The sequence below is a fragment of the Hordeum vulgare genome, chromosome 6H, assembly GCF_904849725.1.
Source record: "Hordeum vulgare subsp. vulgare chromosome 6H, MorexV3_pseudomolecules_assembly, whole genome shotgun sequence".
NCBI lineage: Eukaryota > Viridiplantae > Streptophyta > Magnoliopsida > Poales > Poaceae > Hordeum > Hordeum vulgare.
Genome location: NC_058523.1, coordinates 504,757,475 through 504,775,173, shown reverse-complemented (window position 1 = coordinate 504,775,173; position 17,699 = coordinate 504,757,475). Strand labels below are relative to the sequence as shown.

General features: G+C 47.1%; 2 protein-coding genes across 3 annotated transcripts; one reads left to right on the top strand and one right to left on the bottom strand.

Moving 5' to 3' along the window:
- Window positions 1-940: 940 nt before the first annotated feature.
- On the top strand, window positions 941-4,311 carry LOC123403061 (HVA22-like protein a). 2 transcript variants are annotated; one of them, XM_045097034.1, is made up of 6 exons: window positions 941-1,039; window positions 1,124-1,213; window positions 2,128-2,154; window positions 2,261-2,383; window positions 2,736-2,976; window positions 3,897-4,311. In XM_045097034.1, the coding sequence occupies exons 2-6, from the start codon at window positions 1,158-1,160 to the stop codon at window positions 4,014-4,016; spliced, it is 567 nt and encodes a 188-aa protein (XP_044952969.1). In that variant the 5' UTR covers window positions 941-1,039; window positions 1,124-1,157; the 3' UTR covers window positions 4,017-4,311. The 2 variants fall into 2 exon arrangements, with proteins under 2 accessions (XP_044952969.1, XP_044952968.1); XM_045097033.1 differs by having other exon boundaries at window positions 983-1,213.
- Window positions 4,312-4,815: 504 nt separating this feature from the next.
- LOC123401724 (AP2-like ethylene-responsive transcription factor BBM2) lies at window positions 4,816-9,809 on the bottom strand. The gene is made up of 9 exons (XM_045095580.1): window positions 9,451-9,809; window positions 8,659-9,292; window positions 8,448-8,530; window positions 6,196-6,204; window positions 5,881-5,969; window positions 5,729-5,802; window positions 5,591-5,641; window positions 5,415-5,491; window positions 4,816-5,292 (listed from the first exon to the last, which is right to left on the bottom strand). Exons 2-9 carry the CDS (start codon window positions 9,240-9,242, stop codon window positions 5,135-5,137), a joined length of 1,125 nt encoding a protein of 374 aa, XP_044951515.1. The 5' UTR covers window positions 9,243-9,292; window positions 9,451-9,809; the 3' UTR covers window positions 4,816-5,134.
- Window positions 9,810-17,699: the final 7,890 nt, after the last annotated feature.

Here is a 17,699-nt window from a genome sequence, read left to right as displayed (position 1 = left end):
GCAGTGTCCGCCGCCGCCGGCGCCGCCATCGCCGCCGCACAAAATCCCCACTCCTCTCTCCCTCGCCGCCGTCGAGCTAACCCTAACTGTGCTGAGGAATTCCCCAATCAATTTGGATCGGGATATATACCACCCGCGCGCGCAACGGTCAACTGGTCCACCTGACAGATGAATCCCGGTTTATTAAGCCACGTCAGCGTTTCCCTATTCAAAACGATTGGACGGTTCATATTGGATCGGGATTTGAGAGTTGAGAGTGTTGATTACCGGGATTAGGAGTTGAGGGTTCGATTTAGCTAGGGTCTACGAGTTCAGGGTTTATTTTGGACTTTTTCCCCGTAGTCGTACGAGCCTCTCTGCATCGCCCCAGCCAACTCGACCATTTGATCCTCCCGCCTCGACATCGAGATCGAGCTCTGGCACCGCACACTCGACTGGATCTAAGTGAAAGCTCGAAGAGAACGACAGGGTTGGGGAAGGGGAATCACAAGAGGGGTGGGATAACCGCAACACACCACGATATCGACCAACGGCCTCCTCAAGATTCGCGTCGTGCCCGACCGAACCCCGTGCAGTGCGTCGCACCAACCCAAGCCTCGCGACACGGAAAAACAACCCATGTACCTCCCTCGAGGGCCACGCGCGAGTCCACCGCCCGCCCCGTCGTCATCGAACATCACAAGCCGCGCGCCTCGCCGGAGCAAGCTCCCCGGCCGGAATTTGAGAACTTCCGACGTCAGGGACACTCATGGGTGATCCATCTTTCCTTCTGTTTCTTTTTCAAAGACCCTAAAATGGTTGGCAGGAAAGAAAAAAGTATTTAGGAGAAGCAGGAAAGAAAAAAGATTGCAAAGCAGCAAAGTAAAAAAACAATTCCCCGCGAACGCGCAACTAGATCTGGGTCCACGCGTCCTGCGCGCTGCTCACTCGAAGGTCGTCAGGTCCACTAAGCAAAAACACACACAAGGCAACAAGAAAGCGTGGGTCGGCAGAAGGAAAGGTTCGGCTGAAGAAACCAGAGGAAGGAACGCAAGAAAAGGTTGGTGGCCTCCTTCCTAACCAAACCGGGCGGCGGAAATAAATCGGCGACCCCCTGCGATTTACTGCCGCTTCAACTCCTCAGATTCGCAGCTTCGGGAGAGCGGATTGCTGGGCAAATGGGGTCCGGATCTTTCCTCAAGGTGCTCGTCAGCAACCTGGATGTTCTCGCCGGGTACCGCTTCTCTCCCTGATCTGGTTCATGCTCCTCCCTATCCTTGGACGGATTAGTTTCGTGTTCTTGGCAGCAATGGCGTGCGGGGTGGCGCTGTTTCGCTCTGGGTGGTCGTTTGTGCGCTGTGCCGTGATGGCCGGCTGAGGGAGAGCGTGCGCGAGTCGCGGCCGTGGTTTCTGGGCCGCGGGCTGTGGTGTGGCTCACAGTCTCGCCCCCAAATCTTCAAATCCTCAGTGGTTTGTGGTCGGAACTTCGATTGTTAGTGTATGTGGTGGGGAAAGTTTGCATATGTGGTCGGATTCGGGCAAATAAATTCATGGCAGGGTTCAGGGTTTTTGGTTCGTCAGGCATCACGTCATACCAAGACAATTTAACAGGGGACTGATTTATCAGGGCTGTCAACGAAGCTCTGAAAGGACCTTCAGAACATTGATGGGGTGAAATAGACTTCCAGCTTAGGATTTCATCATACGTGACCACCGACCAGTGTCTTCCAGCCTAGATTATATAGATTCGTTGCTCAGCTTATTTGCCAAGTATTTTCCAGCGGGGCTCGCTGTTTAGCGTTTATGATTTTCCATCGTTTGCATAACCTACCAGAACACCCTGTCCTCTGATGAGGTTCCCTGAGACTGGAATATTCCCACACTGTGCTACCATAATCAGGATACACGTTATATTTATATGGAACATGTGTGACATAGCTATGTCATATGTGCCATCTGCAGAATATGGCTAGATTATCATTGTCAAATGCGAGAACATTTGAGCGCTAGTTAGTGTTATTTCCATTAGCTAAGTTGCACTTGCTTGGGTGCTGTAAGTTGGGAAAGCAGCTAATGCAGTTTATTTGTGGATATCAGGACAGTTCTCATCCTGTATTAGTACTGAGGTGCTTTTATTTTTTTTTGCAGGCCCATAGTTTCACTCGCTTATCCTCTGTAAGTAAATGTATTCTCGTTAAACAGATACGAACTTATACTTATCCTTCCATTTTGCCACAATTGCTTTTTTCCCTTCTTAAGACTCTCATTGACACATTTGCAGGTATGCGTCTGTTCGAGCAATAGAAACAAAATCTCCTATAGATGATCAGCAATGGCTCACTTACTGGGTGTTGTACTCGTTTATCACTCTGTTCGAGCTCACCTTTGCTGCAGTAATTGAATGGTAAAAAGCAGTTCCCTATCTCATTGAATTTCTTGTTTTGTAAATCCTTCAGTACTTCCTCGTTACTATGATACTGTCTATTCTAGTGGGATTGTAAGAGTGTGGGTCTTATTGCAATGATGACCTGTGAAACCTTTTCTGTGAGCTGCGATTTCTTGAAAGAACGATCGGAAGATATATCATGTTCTTTAAATAATTTCCTTTGCCCTGTACCTTCTCTGCTTTGGTAGTATAATTTGTGATTTGCTACTATCTTCATACTTCATGGTTGGGGATAGATTTATTGCAAGTACATCATGAGATGAATGGATATGCTTATTAGTTACTACAGACTAATGTTTGTGCTTTGCAGGCTCCCTTTTTGGTCTTACGGAAAACTGTTTTTCAATTGCTGGTTGGTCTTGCCCTACTTTAACGGTGCAGCGCATGTTTATGAGCATTTTGTGCGGCCAATGATTGTGAACCAGCAAGTTGTAAACATCTGGTATATTCCAAAAAAGGAAAATTCAGATAAACCCGACGATGTAATTTCAGCTGCACAGAAATACATTGAACAAAATGGATCTAAAGCATTTGAGACTCTCGTTAACAAGGTACGGTATACATCTTATGTAAATTTTACAATACTTGTTTGTGAATGTGGCCAGCAGTTCTTTGTGCAGTGAGAAGCGTTACCGGTGATACGTCCTCAGCGATTACTGTTGATTTTTTAGTGCATGATAATGTGATTACTGATTACAGAATTTGAGTATTAAGTGGCGAGAATTCTATACTGCATGTTAGATGTCACATGGTTATCCAATTCTCTAGATATGTCATGGTTATCCGATTCTCTAGATATGTCATGGTTATCCTATGAACCTTCAGATTTGGATCATAGAATGACCATCATCAAAATGACCTATGTCACATCTAAACAATAGATTGTTTTTGTCAATACCGTAAGCTACTCTTTACAGAAAAGTGACCGCTGGTAGGTTTAATGTTTTATAGGCTTGTGGTGGGTTTAAAATATACGTCCACTCGCCCAGTTAAGTTGGCTTGTTAAGCTCAATAGTTAACACTAAACTTGCAGCAAGTGTTTTATCCATTCCTGAGTATAGCGAACATTCAAAATTTGTTCATAAAATACATGTTCCATTGTAACATAACTTCCACATTAAGTTTTCCATTGCATACCGCTCCTTTTGTCTATTTCTAATAACCATTTATTAGTATGTGGTCTAGAGAATACAATTCCCAAAGGTAGCAAGTGACCTGATAAAGGGAGGTAGTACCGCAGTTTCTACAAGTGTTTTAGTTGAAATGTCATGCATTCAGTATTTTATAGAATAAAGAAAGTGGAAATAAGTGCCCCAACTTAGTCTCTTTTTTTCTTTTACAACTAACATCGTTCTTGATCACATCGTAGATGTTTCCAATTTCGCGTTTACAATCTTTTTGTTATTCAATCCAACAATACAATATGTTCATGCGGATTAATCTTTGGCATTATTCTAATTTTCACTCACAGTTTAAGACTACAAACGCGAGGCGCTCTATTTTGGAGGAGGTAGAGGTGGAAAGGAGAGCGAGGGCCGAACGAGAACTGGAAGCTAGGGATGTGAATCCATTCTTCCACCCGAATTACTGATTCTGGAAAGCTCTTCTGTTCAGGCATCAGGTGACACAATGTATGTTCACCTGATGTGCTGCTAGTTCTTTTTAGCTTATTACTATATTTAGTCCTGCATTTTGTGTGATTTCTCCTTCAGTGCCTTTTATGTAGGAGTTGATCAGACCAGATTGAGGGATGAATTCTAGAGAATCATATTTAGATTTGATATTACGTAGCTGAACAGTTATGAAATGTTGTAAATAGGTTCTGGCTTTGGATGGCTGTATGAGTTTGGACCATTTCGAAATATGTTCATGTCTTCAACGATTTAGGGATGACTGAGATTTGTATGCTTCAACAGCAATTTTTTTTATTTCGGGAACACAATAATTTTTGACGTCACTGAAATATGCAAAATTTAAGAAATAATTTTGGATTTTGAGATTTTAAATTTTAATGAAATATACTCCATTAGTTTCTAAATATAAGTCTTTTTAAAGGTTTCACTAGAAGACTACATATAAATGTATATAGACATGCTTTAGAGTGCAGATTTACTCATTTTGTTTCGTATGTAGTCCCCTAGTGAAATCTCTAAATGGACCTGTATTTAAAAACGGAGGGAGTAACATAATTTTAATTTATTTTGAAATCAGTTTGAATCTTTATCGAAATTTTGGGGTTAAAAATATTTCAGACCCCACTGAAATATGCAATTTTTTAAAAAATTCACTGAAATTTGTTTGAAATTTTTAACCCTCAGTCAGAATATTTATCCAAGCAACATGTATTGCGGCACCAGCAAATGAATTTTAAAAATAAAGGCAAATGGATATATACACTTGAATATTTCATTAAACCAAGCATCAAAACTTAGAAGGAAAACATATTCTCCGTCTTAGACATGTGAAATGAAGCAACATCTTCCAGTGCAAGTCTAGCCTACAAAAACTATAACAGTAATACATGGTCAAAATCTTGTCCTGGACACAAAGCTTGCTAAATGACTGAAATTCTCTCTGGAAGAACTATATATAATCTGAAGAATCATACAGCAGCAAATACTGACAGGCTGCGACCAGTTCTTCTATCTTGTATGTACCACTAAGCCCCAAAATATGGCTTACCAAATCTGTTCAATATACGATATCAAATCATTCTGGCTTCGTTGCAAGCAGCTTCAACCCTGCCCCTTCTATACAATGCATGCCCCTGTCCATGTAGTTGCTTCGGTCAAAGTTGGTCACCGCGTTTTTCCCACGTATCTCAATGGCAGCAATATCATATGCTTCTGCAGCTTCTTCCTCGGTTTCTAGTTCAAACACGAAAACATATCTTCAGGAAATTGAATTGGGATACACTGTTTTTCAGTTAAGAAAATGGGAACTATTGATGAGAGTTGAAAGGGGCCAGAACAAGGGATGTGCATCGTACTGAAAGTTCCAAGGTAAATGTCTCTAGTTCCAGCAATCAGTCCTATGCGGGCCTGCCATCGACCATCTTTCTGCCTCCTGTCATAGGGACATGGTTACATGTGAGTTTTGGGCAGTTTTGAAGAGGAAAAGGCAGCTTTTTTGAACAAGCTGAACAGAATGAAAAGGAGAGCCCACCTTGTAACTCCTCTGTAAATAGAAGCCCCTCTTGAGAAGCAGCTGCTCCTCCTGCAGGACAAATGAATTTGTTATTAAATTCATCCTCTCACGGGAACATCGATCTGAAGAGTCTGAATTAATATACCCTTGACATACCTTCGCAAGTATGTCACACATTCCTCTGGAGACATGTCTTGTATGTCCGCCAGTTCCTTTTCATATTCTGAAATCTGGAATAGTATTGACTCATGAGATCCGCTTGTCCATAACTATATCAGTGGAAGCAAAAACAAGCAAGAAAGATTTACCGAAAAGTTCAGCTTTGTATTTAGTCCCCAGTATTTAAGAGCTGCAACATCATATGCCCTGGCAGCTTTTTGCTCAGTATCATAACTTCCTGCATAGTAGAAAATTTGGAGAGAAAACAATCAGATCCTAAGCACAGATTCTTTGGCACTAGGCTACAACAGAACACCAAATCGCCAAGCGTTTAATCATGCTAGGCATGCGCTTAGGCAAGATAGGTGCTAGGCGGTGGCAAAATGCACAATTAATGCCTAGCACTTTTTGTACTTGAGAATATCTAAAGACATAATGTCATGATTTATATAAATAATGCTCACCTAAATAAACTGAAGCACCGCCATATTGGAACACCATTGCAAGAAACCATCAGTAACCAATCAGAAGTCAAACATATCTATAATATAACAGTATATCTTACAGAAACAGGAAATAACAGATCTACAAGAAAAGGTTAACATGATATACATCAAACTTATGGCAATCAAATGTTCTGCCTGCTTTGAAACAATTCAAGAAAAGCTAAGTATGTACTCCCTCCGATCCATAGTAAACCACAACACTTGTTATGGATCGGAGGGAGTGATACTCTTTAAGAGATAACGTCCAAGACATAGATTTAAAAGCCAGAACAGAGAGGGACAGGGTAGCACAGTAGTACCAGAACCAGTTAAGATCACAGGAGTGGATCATGCAAAGAGAAAAACAGCTGAATTAATTTTTAGTTAGGAGGCAAGATAGTTTGTATATTATCTTGTTACAACTATTACTACTTGACATGATCAGCAATTGCTTCCTAATTAAAAGATACGCTAAAGAAATTCTTATGCCCGATGGTTCAACCATTAAACTGATCTCTGACCAGCAAATCAGTGAACTGGTCATTTGACCGGCTAATTGTTCGGTTTGAGTTTTAGAAGTGCGGCCTTATGGGACACAAAACCCCAGAATTATATGTTACCAAATAAGCACTCCTAATTCCTAAAATCATAATGCATAATGCAAATTCTTCCGGTAAACTTATGGAAGTCCAGGTTGACCAATAGGACCATGATTCTTCCTGTCCTCATGCAAATTCAGGAGCTCACTATGGTGCTTGGTGATTTTGATATTACCTTTGTAAAGCGAGAAACCAACTTGGCAGCGCATCTGACTGCTAAATTTTCTTTGCATTCTAGTCCGGTTTGTTTCTAGGTGTCGCCCATACCATGTACTCAGCAAGAATGTAACGTTGCCGACTTATCAATATATTTATCCTCATGTCAAATAAGAGATAGCCAAATTGAATAGGTGGCTCTGCATGGCGCAGTGACGCTAGGATCTCAAACAACACTACATGGATGCTTAGTGTTCACTTAAACCAAAACAAGAAAGTCTACTCATGGATACAATTCCTCTCAAAGCTATGTCTCTTTGTTTATACCTGTTGAGGGAAATAACAAATTGTTTTGACATTCTTAACAATTTGAGAGAGATCCTCGTGTATTGCTTAAGAGTAGAGTTAGAAGTTGCAACAGACCTATGTTGAGTCGGTACTCTTTGCTGGAGATTGGATAAATAAAGGATAACATTAATGCAGCTCAAGAATGTAACGTCACTATGTCAGCACTACTCCCTCCGTTCCTAAATATTTGTCTTTTTAGAGATTTCACTACGAACTACATACGGATGTATATAGACATAATTTAGAGTGTAAGTTCACTCATTTTGCTCCATATGTAGTCCGTAGTTGAATCTTTAAAAAGACAAATATTTAGGAACGGAGGGAGTACTAACTACCAAGTGTAGTGAATCAGATAAAGCAAAAAAGGCATGATGATACAAATGATAAACTTGGACCAATATAAAATTTTGTGACATGCAGAAACGACACAGTGCTACCTTGCTCCTTATGTAGTCCGTAGTTGAATCTTTAAAAAGACAAATATTTAGGAACGAAGGGAGTACTAACTACCAAGTGTAGTGAATCAGATAAAGCAAAAAAGGCATGATGATACAAATGATAAACTTGGACAAATATAAAATTTTGTGACATGCAGAAACAACACAGTGCTACCTTGCTGACACAGAAACTACAGATAAAAAGATACGTTGCAGAGAAACCGCCGGTAAACTAGCATTATTTTAACATAGGAAATAAACACGCGAGACACAATCTTCCTTTTTTTTACTTTGAACTATATATTGACAACTAGCATTTATGATACCTCCGGAGCTAATGAAACTATACATCCTACTCTGTCCTAGTACTATTTATTTAACTATTAACCAGCCGAATTTTACATCACAAATTTTCTTTGTACTCCATATAGCAAGGTCTCCATCAATGGGGAAAGTAAAGAGTTATCTACCTATTTATCTCTCGTGTTTTTATGCCTACGCATGGGCTGTGGCCCTCACATGCACGCATGATGCCCTAGACCTAGCCACACACTCTACAATGGACCCCCGACAACGGGGCTATAAGCATAAACCACATCTATCACAAATGCGTACTTTATAAATAGGTCGTGACGCAGAGATAAAATGTATATAAATGCCCATTAGATAGCTTCAAATAAAAGACGCATACCTTGCTTCCCTTTCCTTCTCCGTCCTTCTACTCTGCAAGTACTGTCCCACAAATGAGCTTCATATTTCCCACTCCACCTATGCCTGCACAATCGATGAAGTCTGGTAAGCAGCTCTATCTAATAATTTGTTTAGTTAATATAGTGAAGCACACTGTTGTGTTTCTTTCCTCTGATCAAATACCAATTATAGGAACACAAAACCAAGCTTACCTGGTCACACCATGGTAACAAGACGACCGGGAGCCTGGTGCTCGCACCGCAGTAATTGCAGAAGTAGAACTGGTGGCGCCCTTCTCCTCTCTATACTCCGCAACCGTTACAGGATTAATAGAATCAACAATTTCCTCAGGCTCATCCTTTTTGACAATGCTGAGAACTTGAACTCCCTTATAATTATCGCCACCATCCGCACGCCCCTCATTTTCTGGCACAGTTACCAAAGCATCCTTCTCCCCGGCATGGTTCTCGCTGTTCAAAGGGTCAACCGAGTCGCTCTTCATGTCTGCACGGCCCTGAATTTCGCCTTCATCAACTTCCTCATTCTTCGGGACCTTCTTCTGATCAGTGCCACTGGACTCATCTCCCTTCTGAGTGCTTGCATCGTTGGCCTCTGACTCCGCTGCGCCGTGCAAGACACCAATCTCCGCAGCGGCAGGGGCCATTGCAGGCAAGGAATTCAGATTGATAGAAGGGCTCCTCTCGATCTTCTGACCATCCCTCGACTCCCCAGCAGCTTTCTCCTCCACAAAACCGTCCATTTGCTGACCCTGACTAACTTCCTCCCCGGATTTCATCGTCTATCACGAACCTAACCTGCCTAGCAGCCGTCCTATTCACGAACTATCTGAAAGAGGGGGGACAAAGACAGAGCATCCCAAACAAGAAAAAAGAATCAAACGGTTAGATCCCAACCAGGAAATCATTCCATCGCCCAACACAACTTCTTCTTCTTCTTCTTCTTCTTCTTCTTCTAGCTGCCAGAATCGGAAAACAAGAAGGTACCTTGAGCCGCCTGCTCGCGGCGATCGAAAGATCCGGAGGCCACCGGGGGGGCTGGACGCGCGCGGCCAAGAAAGCAAAAGGGGAAATATCCCAGCGCGGATATTACCACTAGCAACGACGAGCCGGAAAAATCTACCAACTTGAAATGGATGCCGAGGCAGGGAATAAATATCGGGCTGGGAGGGGCGGCGGAATTGGGGAAGGAAACGACGAGGGCCAGCGCGGCGGAGGCGGGGGCGGGGGCGGCTTATTGCGGAGTGATGCCGGAAACAACAAACTAATCGCTGGTGGAGAAGGAGAAGAAAAGATTTGGAGAAATCGAGGGAGGAAACGGGGAGAGTGGGGGAAATCGCGTGTGGGGGTGGGGGGCGGATTTTATCTCGCGCCGCCGCACTGGCGCTCCGAAACCATCGGATATTTGCTGGATCTTTTACTGCCGCCACCTGCAGCGGTTACTGGTACTGGTAGGAGTACCACTATACATCAGGAGGAGTAAACAAAATGCTCGTTTTATATAAATATAAATAAATATAATGGTGATGTGGGAGTTTTGCTTCGTGGACGACGCCCTCGTGATGCGTGCCAGGCTGGAGGAGCCTGGCGGTCCGTGCCTCGGAGGCCCCGTTCTGTGGCAGGTACACGTGGCTGGAGAAAATGTGTTGCCAGTGTGGGGGTGAAGATCTGAGCCGTTCACGAGGTATGAGAACTGAGAGTGCGTGCTGGAACGTTCTAGGGGATGTAACGGTGGCTCGGAGCTGCGGGGAGGAGATGAGAGCATCTACACTACGGACGGACATCAAAACCCTCAAACGTGTGAGGACGTGATCGGATGTGGATACTGACCTTCAGATTTCGTACTTGATTTTATGCATTCCCAATATCTTAGTATTTTACATTTCCTAAATCTATATCTGTATACTCCCTTCATTTTAATATACAAGGCTTCATATTTTCCACTCCGCCTATGCCTGCACAATTGATGAATATGCATCACGTCCATAACGGTGGCTTGCCCCTTCCTGGTGGTCTCTCTACCTACGTTCTCTGGCTTATAAATTCACATATATTCTAAAATCCCTAAGGACGACCGTGAAACACTTTTTTTGCGGCCGCAAGCTCTGTTCCACGGTGAATCCATCTAGAGCTCCTTCCGGCACCCTGCGAGAGGGGGATCGATCATGGAGAGCCACTTCATCAACCTTGCTGCCCTCATGATGATGTGTAAGTAGTTTACCACAGACCTAGGGGTCCGTAGTTAGTACCTATATCTTGATCTTCAATACAATGGTCATAGCATCTTCGCTTTGATCTATCCGATGCAATTCTTTTGTATGGTGCGTTTGTTGGGATCCGATGAATTGTGGGTTTATGTTTAAATTATTCATGAAAATTAGTTGAGTCTTCTCTGAAATTATTATGATTCTTATTTGCATGATCATCATAGCTTCGTAATTTTCTTCAATCTATTGAATTGCTTTGGCCAAGTAGTTTGGTATTTCTTGAGTGAGAGGGGTGCGTTGTAGTGGGTTCAACCTAACGAGTTTCTATATCCGAGTGACAGAAGGGGACAAGATGTGTCTTTGTGTTGTTGCCACTAAGGATAAAACGATGGGGTTTATTCATATTGATTGAGTTTACTTTATCTACATCATGTCATCATTCTCCAAGCATTACTCCGTTTGTCATGAACTTAATACATAGGAGGTCAGCATAGAAGCGCTTTTTAAGTGGAGTAATAGTAGTAGGTGCAGGCATGAGTCAGCCTATTTGCTTATGGATGTGATACATATATACACATGATCATTGCCATGAAAATCGCATAACTATCCTCTTTTGTCGGGGGGATGACCCCAGGGTACCCCAAAGACGACGAGTCGGACGGGGTTCCCTACCACCGCTTGGATGCGCAAAAAGTCCGACGGAGCGGTAGTAAGAAACTACTACCGCCCGGAGAGCGGTACTACCGCTTGTCGGTGAATACTCACAACATAAGCCATGGGTAGGCTAAAGATGGTAGGAACCAAAGTGACACCGGAGGGCGCTGGGGACGAGGTTGGTAAAAGCATGGAACACACGATGTACCCAGGTTCGGGGCTCTCCGTAGAGATAATACCCCTAGTCCTGCCGGAGTGTATGATGTGTATGGATGGGATTACAAGTTCCTCCTGGAGCTGTATCAGGGAAGAGGAACAAGGAGCAGCCGGCTCGACTCTGCCTCTTCTATGTGGTTGGTGTGTATGATAAGTTGACCGACCCTCTGCATGGAGGGGGGGCAGGGGGTTTTATAGACGAACCCACCGGCCTACAATATGGATAAAGGGTACAAGAGTGGGACCCGGCTGGCGGCCTTGCCGACTGACCAGGGGCCCACGGGGGTCTCGTCTTGTTGCTTGAGGGGCCCGCCGGCTGCGAGGTCCCGTCTGGCTGTGGGACCCGCCGGCTAGCCAATGAGGCTCTCACGTAAGGTTGCCGCAGGACACGTATGGTACGTCCGACATCGTCCAGCGAGATTCGTCATGGGCAGACAGTACGGCCGCCTCCACTGTTCCCACGCCGAGTGCAGTAATGGAGTGGGAGTTTGACGGGCTGACACTGTGAGGGTGATGGATCAGAGCCGGGGGAGGTCAGCGGCGTGGCCGCCGACGTTGGTACCCGCCGTGCACTCCGATCCAGTACCTTTGCTGGCGCGTAGCCGCCTTTAATCGTAGGGTCTCGTCATGACCTACGATCTGATGTGACTTGTGATCCCCAGCCGACTAGCCTGCTCGACTAGCCGGTCTGGGCACGACCACCTCGTCCCTAGCCGGCTGGCTTGGCCTACGCGGCCAGGGAGAGGTAGCTGTCTTGCCTCTAGCCAGCAGGTGCTTCCTGGCCGGCCAGAGAGTTAGCCGCCTCGCTCTCCAGCCGGTAGGTGATTCCTAGCCGGCCAGGGGACTTGGGCCTTGTAGAATTGTTTTGGTCAGTCCTTCTGGGTTGAAGGTAAAGGAGCAGGCTCGTTGAGCCTACCCCGGGGTTATCCCCCCGACAGTAGTCCCCGAAGCTGGCGAGGCCCGTCACTTGGTCGAGGGTGGCCTCACCGGCTTGATAGTTTGTCGTTGTACTCCTACCGCAGGCGCCGGCTCGAAAGCCGGCTGGCTTCCAAGCGACGCCTCGGCTTCGTCGTAGGCTGCGCAAATCGCGCCACGTGCCAGGCCCGGCCTGACGTGATGATGGCTTACGCAGGTGACGGGACCGGCCTTGGGCCCTGGGTCCCGCCACGATGCCCCCTCGGCCGCTGTGCGGAGGATCCTCTGCGGATTTACTCCGCGACGGTTGGATCTCGGGAAACGTTACCGCCCGTAATACACGGGATTAGTGGGGCTCTGCGCACACCGGATCCCCTCCCCACGATCCTTCGTGGGGTTTAAATGGGGTGCGGGGGTACCGAGGAGGCCATTCGCCCCCTTCTCGCCCCGCATCGACGCCCTCTTCCTCCCTGAGCCCAGAGAGAAAGAGCCCGTCTATCTTCGTCTTCATCCTCTCCATCGCCGTCGCGGCACCCGTCGCCACCAGTCTTCCCAAGCATCCGTCGCCCGTGGTCATGGCGAGCAGCTCCTCTTCGAAGAAGGGCTCGTCCCACGGAGCTTGGCTTGGCAACGTTGCGATGGCCACATCGAGGCGCTCCGCCATCGCCGAATGTTGCCTCCGGCCTCTCTGGTGACAGTGCGGATCCCCGGCGCCGAGACCGCCCCGACGCCGCAAGATGGAGAGATCGTCGTGTTCGATGAGCACTTCTACAGGGGCTTCGGGCTTCCGGCGAGCACATTCTTCTCCAACTGGCTCGTCTTCTTCGGCCTGCAGCCGCACCACCTGGCACCGAACGCCATTCTCCAGCTCTCTTCCTTTGCCATCCTGTGCGAGGGCTTTCTGGGGATCGAGCCTCGCCTCGACCTCTGGCAGAGCTTATTCTTCCTCAAGCAGCAGTCCAAGAAGATGGAGAAGCCCGAGCTGGAGAAACTCGACGGCCCTCGCCCAATGACGCCATGCGGAGCCGCACTGGTCCACCACCGCTCGAAGTCCGGCTTCCCCCAGATGCCACTGCAAGAATCCATCAAGCAGTGGCAGAAAGGCTTCTTCTATGTGAAGAACGCCAGCCCCGCACACAACACCCTCAACATGCCTCCATTTGACATCGAGCCTCCGATGGCGAAGTTGAACTGGCAGGCGAAGTATCCGAAGCCGATTCCCAAGGTAGTGCAGATCGGCGCCTAGCTCGACAGCTTGAAGGGTCGCGGCCTCCTGGGCCGTGACCTGCTTACCATCATGGTTTTCCGCAGGATCTTGCCTCTGCAGAGGCAGCCCCATCTGGTTTGCCAGATGAGCGGCCGGTATGATCCCTGCCGGACCTCTACTAAGAACTTTACATCGAGCACGGTGGCGCGGGGTGTGAACCAGATTTCCACCGCCCGCATGGACGATGGTGGGAACTGGGAGTGGTGGCTGGCCCCTTACGACAGGTCCCGTCCGCCTCCGATGGTAAGCACTCTCGTTAAGGTTGTTCTCGTCATTTTTCTTGTGGTCGATCATCTTTTTGAGCCGGCCGCCGACTCCATTGCGCAGATGTTCGAGAAGCTGCATGCACTCAACCCGCCAGCCCCCGACGTGGTGACGTCTGACGCCTCGGAGATCGAGGACAAGGGCATGATCGAGTCTCGCTCTGCCGCCTCCGAAGGTTCGAAGGATGTGCTGGAGTCGGAGGGCACAGAGCCGTCTGGTGAGCATCTGAAGCCCTGCATTGTTGATTGGACGGATGATGATGAGACACCGCCCTCCTTATCTGATGCAGCCTTCGCGGAAGACTCCGATGGGGTGGAGGAGGTCACCAGCCCACCCCTGACGCGCGGCCACCGCCATGCGGCTGAGACGGCCGGTCTTGGTGAGGCGGCCCGGAGGAAAGGCAAGAGTGCCACAGATTCCATGCCGGCTCCCAAGCGAGTCAGACAGGTCCTCCAGCCGGAGTACGAGCAGGCGGCGCTAAGAAGCATCGTGCTGGTGCCGGCAGGAGGCAGGCGCCCATCGTCGTGGGTAAGGGTTCCCTTTCATTATTTTTGCTTCCTCTTGCGCGAAGACTTGTTCCTCAAAACGCTACTTGGCAGGGAGGTGGAGGACGTAGAAGAAGACACCGCCTTCGCCGCTGAGCGAGCCGGCTGGGTAGTGGCTGACGCTGCCGAGAAGGAAATTGAGGAACAATCCACCCGCTGCTGGGAGGTGGCGGCGGAGAAGATGGCCGAAGGCCGATCTCGGCCCAGCCGTGCCAATAACCTTGTGGAGAGGCGTACGAAGGCTAGACATGACCCCTCTGATGGAGAACATCGCATGGGAAACAAAAAATTTCCTACGCGCACGAAGACCTATCATGGTGATGTCCATCTACGAGAGGGGATTTTCGATCTACGTACCCTTGTAGATCGCACAACAGGAAGCGTTAAGAAACGCGGTTGATGTAGTGGAACGTCATCACGTCCCTCGATCCGCACCGCGAACCGTCCCACGAACCGTCCCGCGATCCGTCCCACGACCCGCTCCGATCTAGTGCCGAACGGACGGCACCTCCACGTTTAGCACACGTACAGCTCGACGATGATCCCGGCCTTCTTGATCCAGCAAGAGAGACGGAGAGGTAGATGAGTTCTCCGGCAGCGTGACGGTGCTCCAGAGGTTGGTGGTGATCTTATTTGAGCAGGGCTCCGCCCGAGCTCCGCAGAAACGCGATCTAGAGGAAAAACCATGGAGGTATGTGGTCGGGCTGCCGTGGCAAAGTTGTCTCAAATCAGCCCTAATACCTCAGTATATATAGGAGGGAGGGGAGGGACCTTGCCTTGAGGCTCAAGGGAGACCCAAGGGTTCGGCCGAAGGGGGGGAGGAGGATTCCTCCTCCAATCCTAGTCCAACTAGGATCGGAAGGTGGAGTCCTTCTCTACTTTCCCACTTCCCCTTTTTTTCTCTTTGATTTTTCTTCTCTCCTGTGCAAGGGCCCTCTTGGGCTTGCCCACCAGCCCACTAAGGGCTGGTGCGGCACCCCTAAGGCCTATGGGCTGCCCCCGGTGAACATCCGGAACCCATTCGTCACTCCCGGTACATTCCCGGTAATGCCGAAAACTTTCCGGTAATCAAATGAGGTCATCCTATATATCAATCTTCGTCTTCGGACCATTCCGGACACCCTCGTGACGTCCGTGATCTCATCCGGGACTCCGAACAACATTCGGTAACCAACCATATAACTCAAATACGCATAAAACATCGCCGAACCATAAGCGTGCAGACCGTGCGGGTTCGTGAACTATGTAGACATGACCCGAGGGACTCCTCGGTCAATATCAAATAGCGGGACCTGGATGCCCATATTGGATCCTACATATTCTACGAAGATCTTATCGATTGAACCTCAGTGCCAAGGATTTATATAGTCCCGTATGTCATTCCCTTTGTCCTTCAGTATGTTACTTGCCCGAGATTCGATCGTCAGTATCCGCATACCTATTTCAATCTCGTTTACCGGCAAGTCTCTTTACTCGTTCCGTAATACAAGATCCCGTGACTTACACTAAGTCACATTGCTTGCAAGGCTTGTGTGTGATGTTGGATTACCGAGTGGGCCCCGAGATACCTCTCCGTCACACGGAGTGACAAATCCCAGTCTTGATCCATACTAACTCAACGGACACCTTCGGAGATACCTGTAGAGCATCTTTATAGTCACCTAGTTACGTTGTGACGTTTGATACACACAAAGCATTCCTCCGGTGCCAATGAGTTATATGATCTCATGGTCATAGGAATAAATACTTGACACGCAGAAAACAGTAGCAACAAAATGACACGATCAACATGCAACATCTATTTGTTTGGGTTTAGTCCATCACATGATTCACCCAATGATGTGATCCAGTTATCAAGAAACAACACCTTGTACATAGTCAGAAGACCCAGACTATCCTAGATCAACTGGCTAGCCAACTAGAGGCTTGCTAGGGACAGTGTTTTGTCTATGTATCCACACATGCATCTAAGTCTTCATTCAATACAATTATAGCATGGATAATAAACGATTATCTTGATACAGGAATTATAATAACAACTTATTTATCATTGCCTCTAGGGCATAATTCCAACAGTCTCCCACTTGCACTAGAGTCAATAATCTAGTCCTCACATCGCCATGCGAATTACATTGTAATAAATCTAACACCCATACAGTTCTGGTGTTGATCATGCTTTGCCCGTGGAAGAGGTTTAGTCAGCGGGTCTGTCACATTCAGATCCGTGTGCACTTTGCATATATTCATGTCCTCCTCCTCGACGTAGTCGCGGATGAGGTTGAAGCGTCGTTTGATGTGTTTGGTCTTCTTGTGAAACCGTGGTTCCTTTGCTAAGGCAATGGCACCCGTGTTGTCACAAAATAGGGTTATTGGATACAGTGCGCTCGGCACCACTCCAAGATCCGTCATGAACTGCTTCATCCAGACATCCTCCTTAGCTGCCTCCGAGGCAGCCATGTACTCCGCTTCACATGTAGAATCAGCTACGACGCTTTTCTTGGAACTGCACCAGCTTACAGCACCCCCATTAAGAATAAATACGTATCCGGTCTGCAACTTAGAGTCGTCCGGATCTGTGCCAATGCTTGCATCGACGTAACCTTTTACGGCGAGCTCTTTGTCACCTCCATATACGAGAAAGATCTCCTTAGTCCTTTTCAGGTACTTCAGGATATTCTTGACCACCGTCCAGTGATCCACTCCTGGATTACTCTGGAACCTGCCTGCCATACTTATGGCCAGGCTAACGTCCGGTCTAGTGCACAACATTGCATACATGATAGAACCTATGGCTAAAGCATAGGGGACGGTGCTCATATGCTCTCTATCTTTATCAGTTGTTGGGCACTGAGTCTTACTCAATCTCGTACCTTGTAAAACTGGCAAGAACCCCTTCTTGGACTGTTCCATTTTGAACCTCTTCAAAACTTTATCAAGGTATGTGCTTTGTGAATGTCCTATCAGGCGTTTCGATCTATCCCTATAGATCTTTATGCCTAGAATGTAAGCAGCTTCTCCTAGGTCCTTCATAGAGAAACTTTTATTCAAGTAACCTTTTATGCTCTCCAAAAGCTCCACGTTGTTTCCAATCAGCAATATGTCATCCACATATAATATTAGAAACGCCACAGAGCTCCCACTCACTTTCTTGTAAATACAGAATTCTCC

Excerpts from the sequence above, each read along its gene's own strand:
- LOC123403061 (XM_045097034.1), top strand. The coding sequence starts at position 1,158 with ATGGGGTCCGGATCTTTCCTCAAGGTGCTCGTCAGCAACCTGGATGTT. Across the intron at positions 2,155-2,260 it reads GTTTCACTCGCTTATCCTCT|GTATGCGTCTGTTCGAGCAA; the intron begins GTAAGTAAATGT and ends ACACATTTGCAG. Across the intron at positions 2,977-3,896 it reads TTGAGACTCTCGTTAACAAG|TTTAAGACTACAAACGCGAG; the intron begins GTACGGTATACA and ends TTTCACTCACAG.
- LOC123401724 (XM_045095580.1), bottom strand. The coding sequence starts at position 9,242 with ATGAAATCCGGGGAGGAAGTTAGTCAGGGTCAGCAAATGGACGGTTTT. Across the intron at positions 5,803-5,880 it reads ATACAAAGCTGAACTTTTCG|ATTTCAGAATATGAAAAGGA; the intron begins GTAAATCTTTCT and ends ATACTATTCCAG. Across the intron at positions 5,293-5,414 it reads CATTTACCTTGGAACTTTCA|AAACCGAGGAAGAAGCTGCA; the intron begins GTACGATGCACA and ends TGTTTGAACTAG.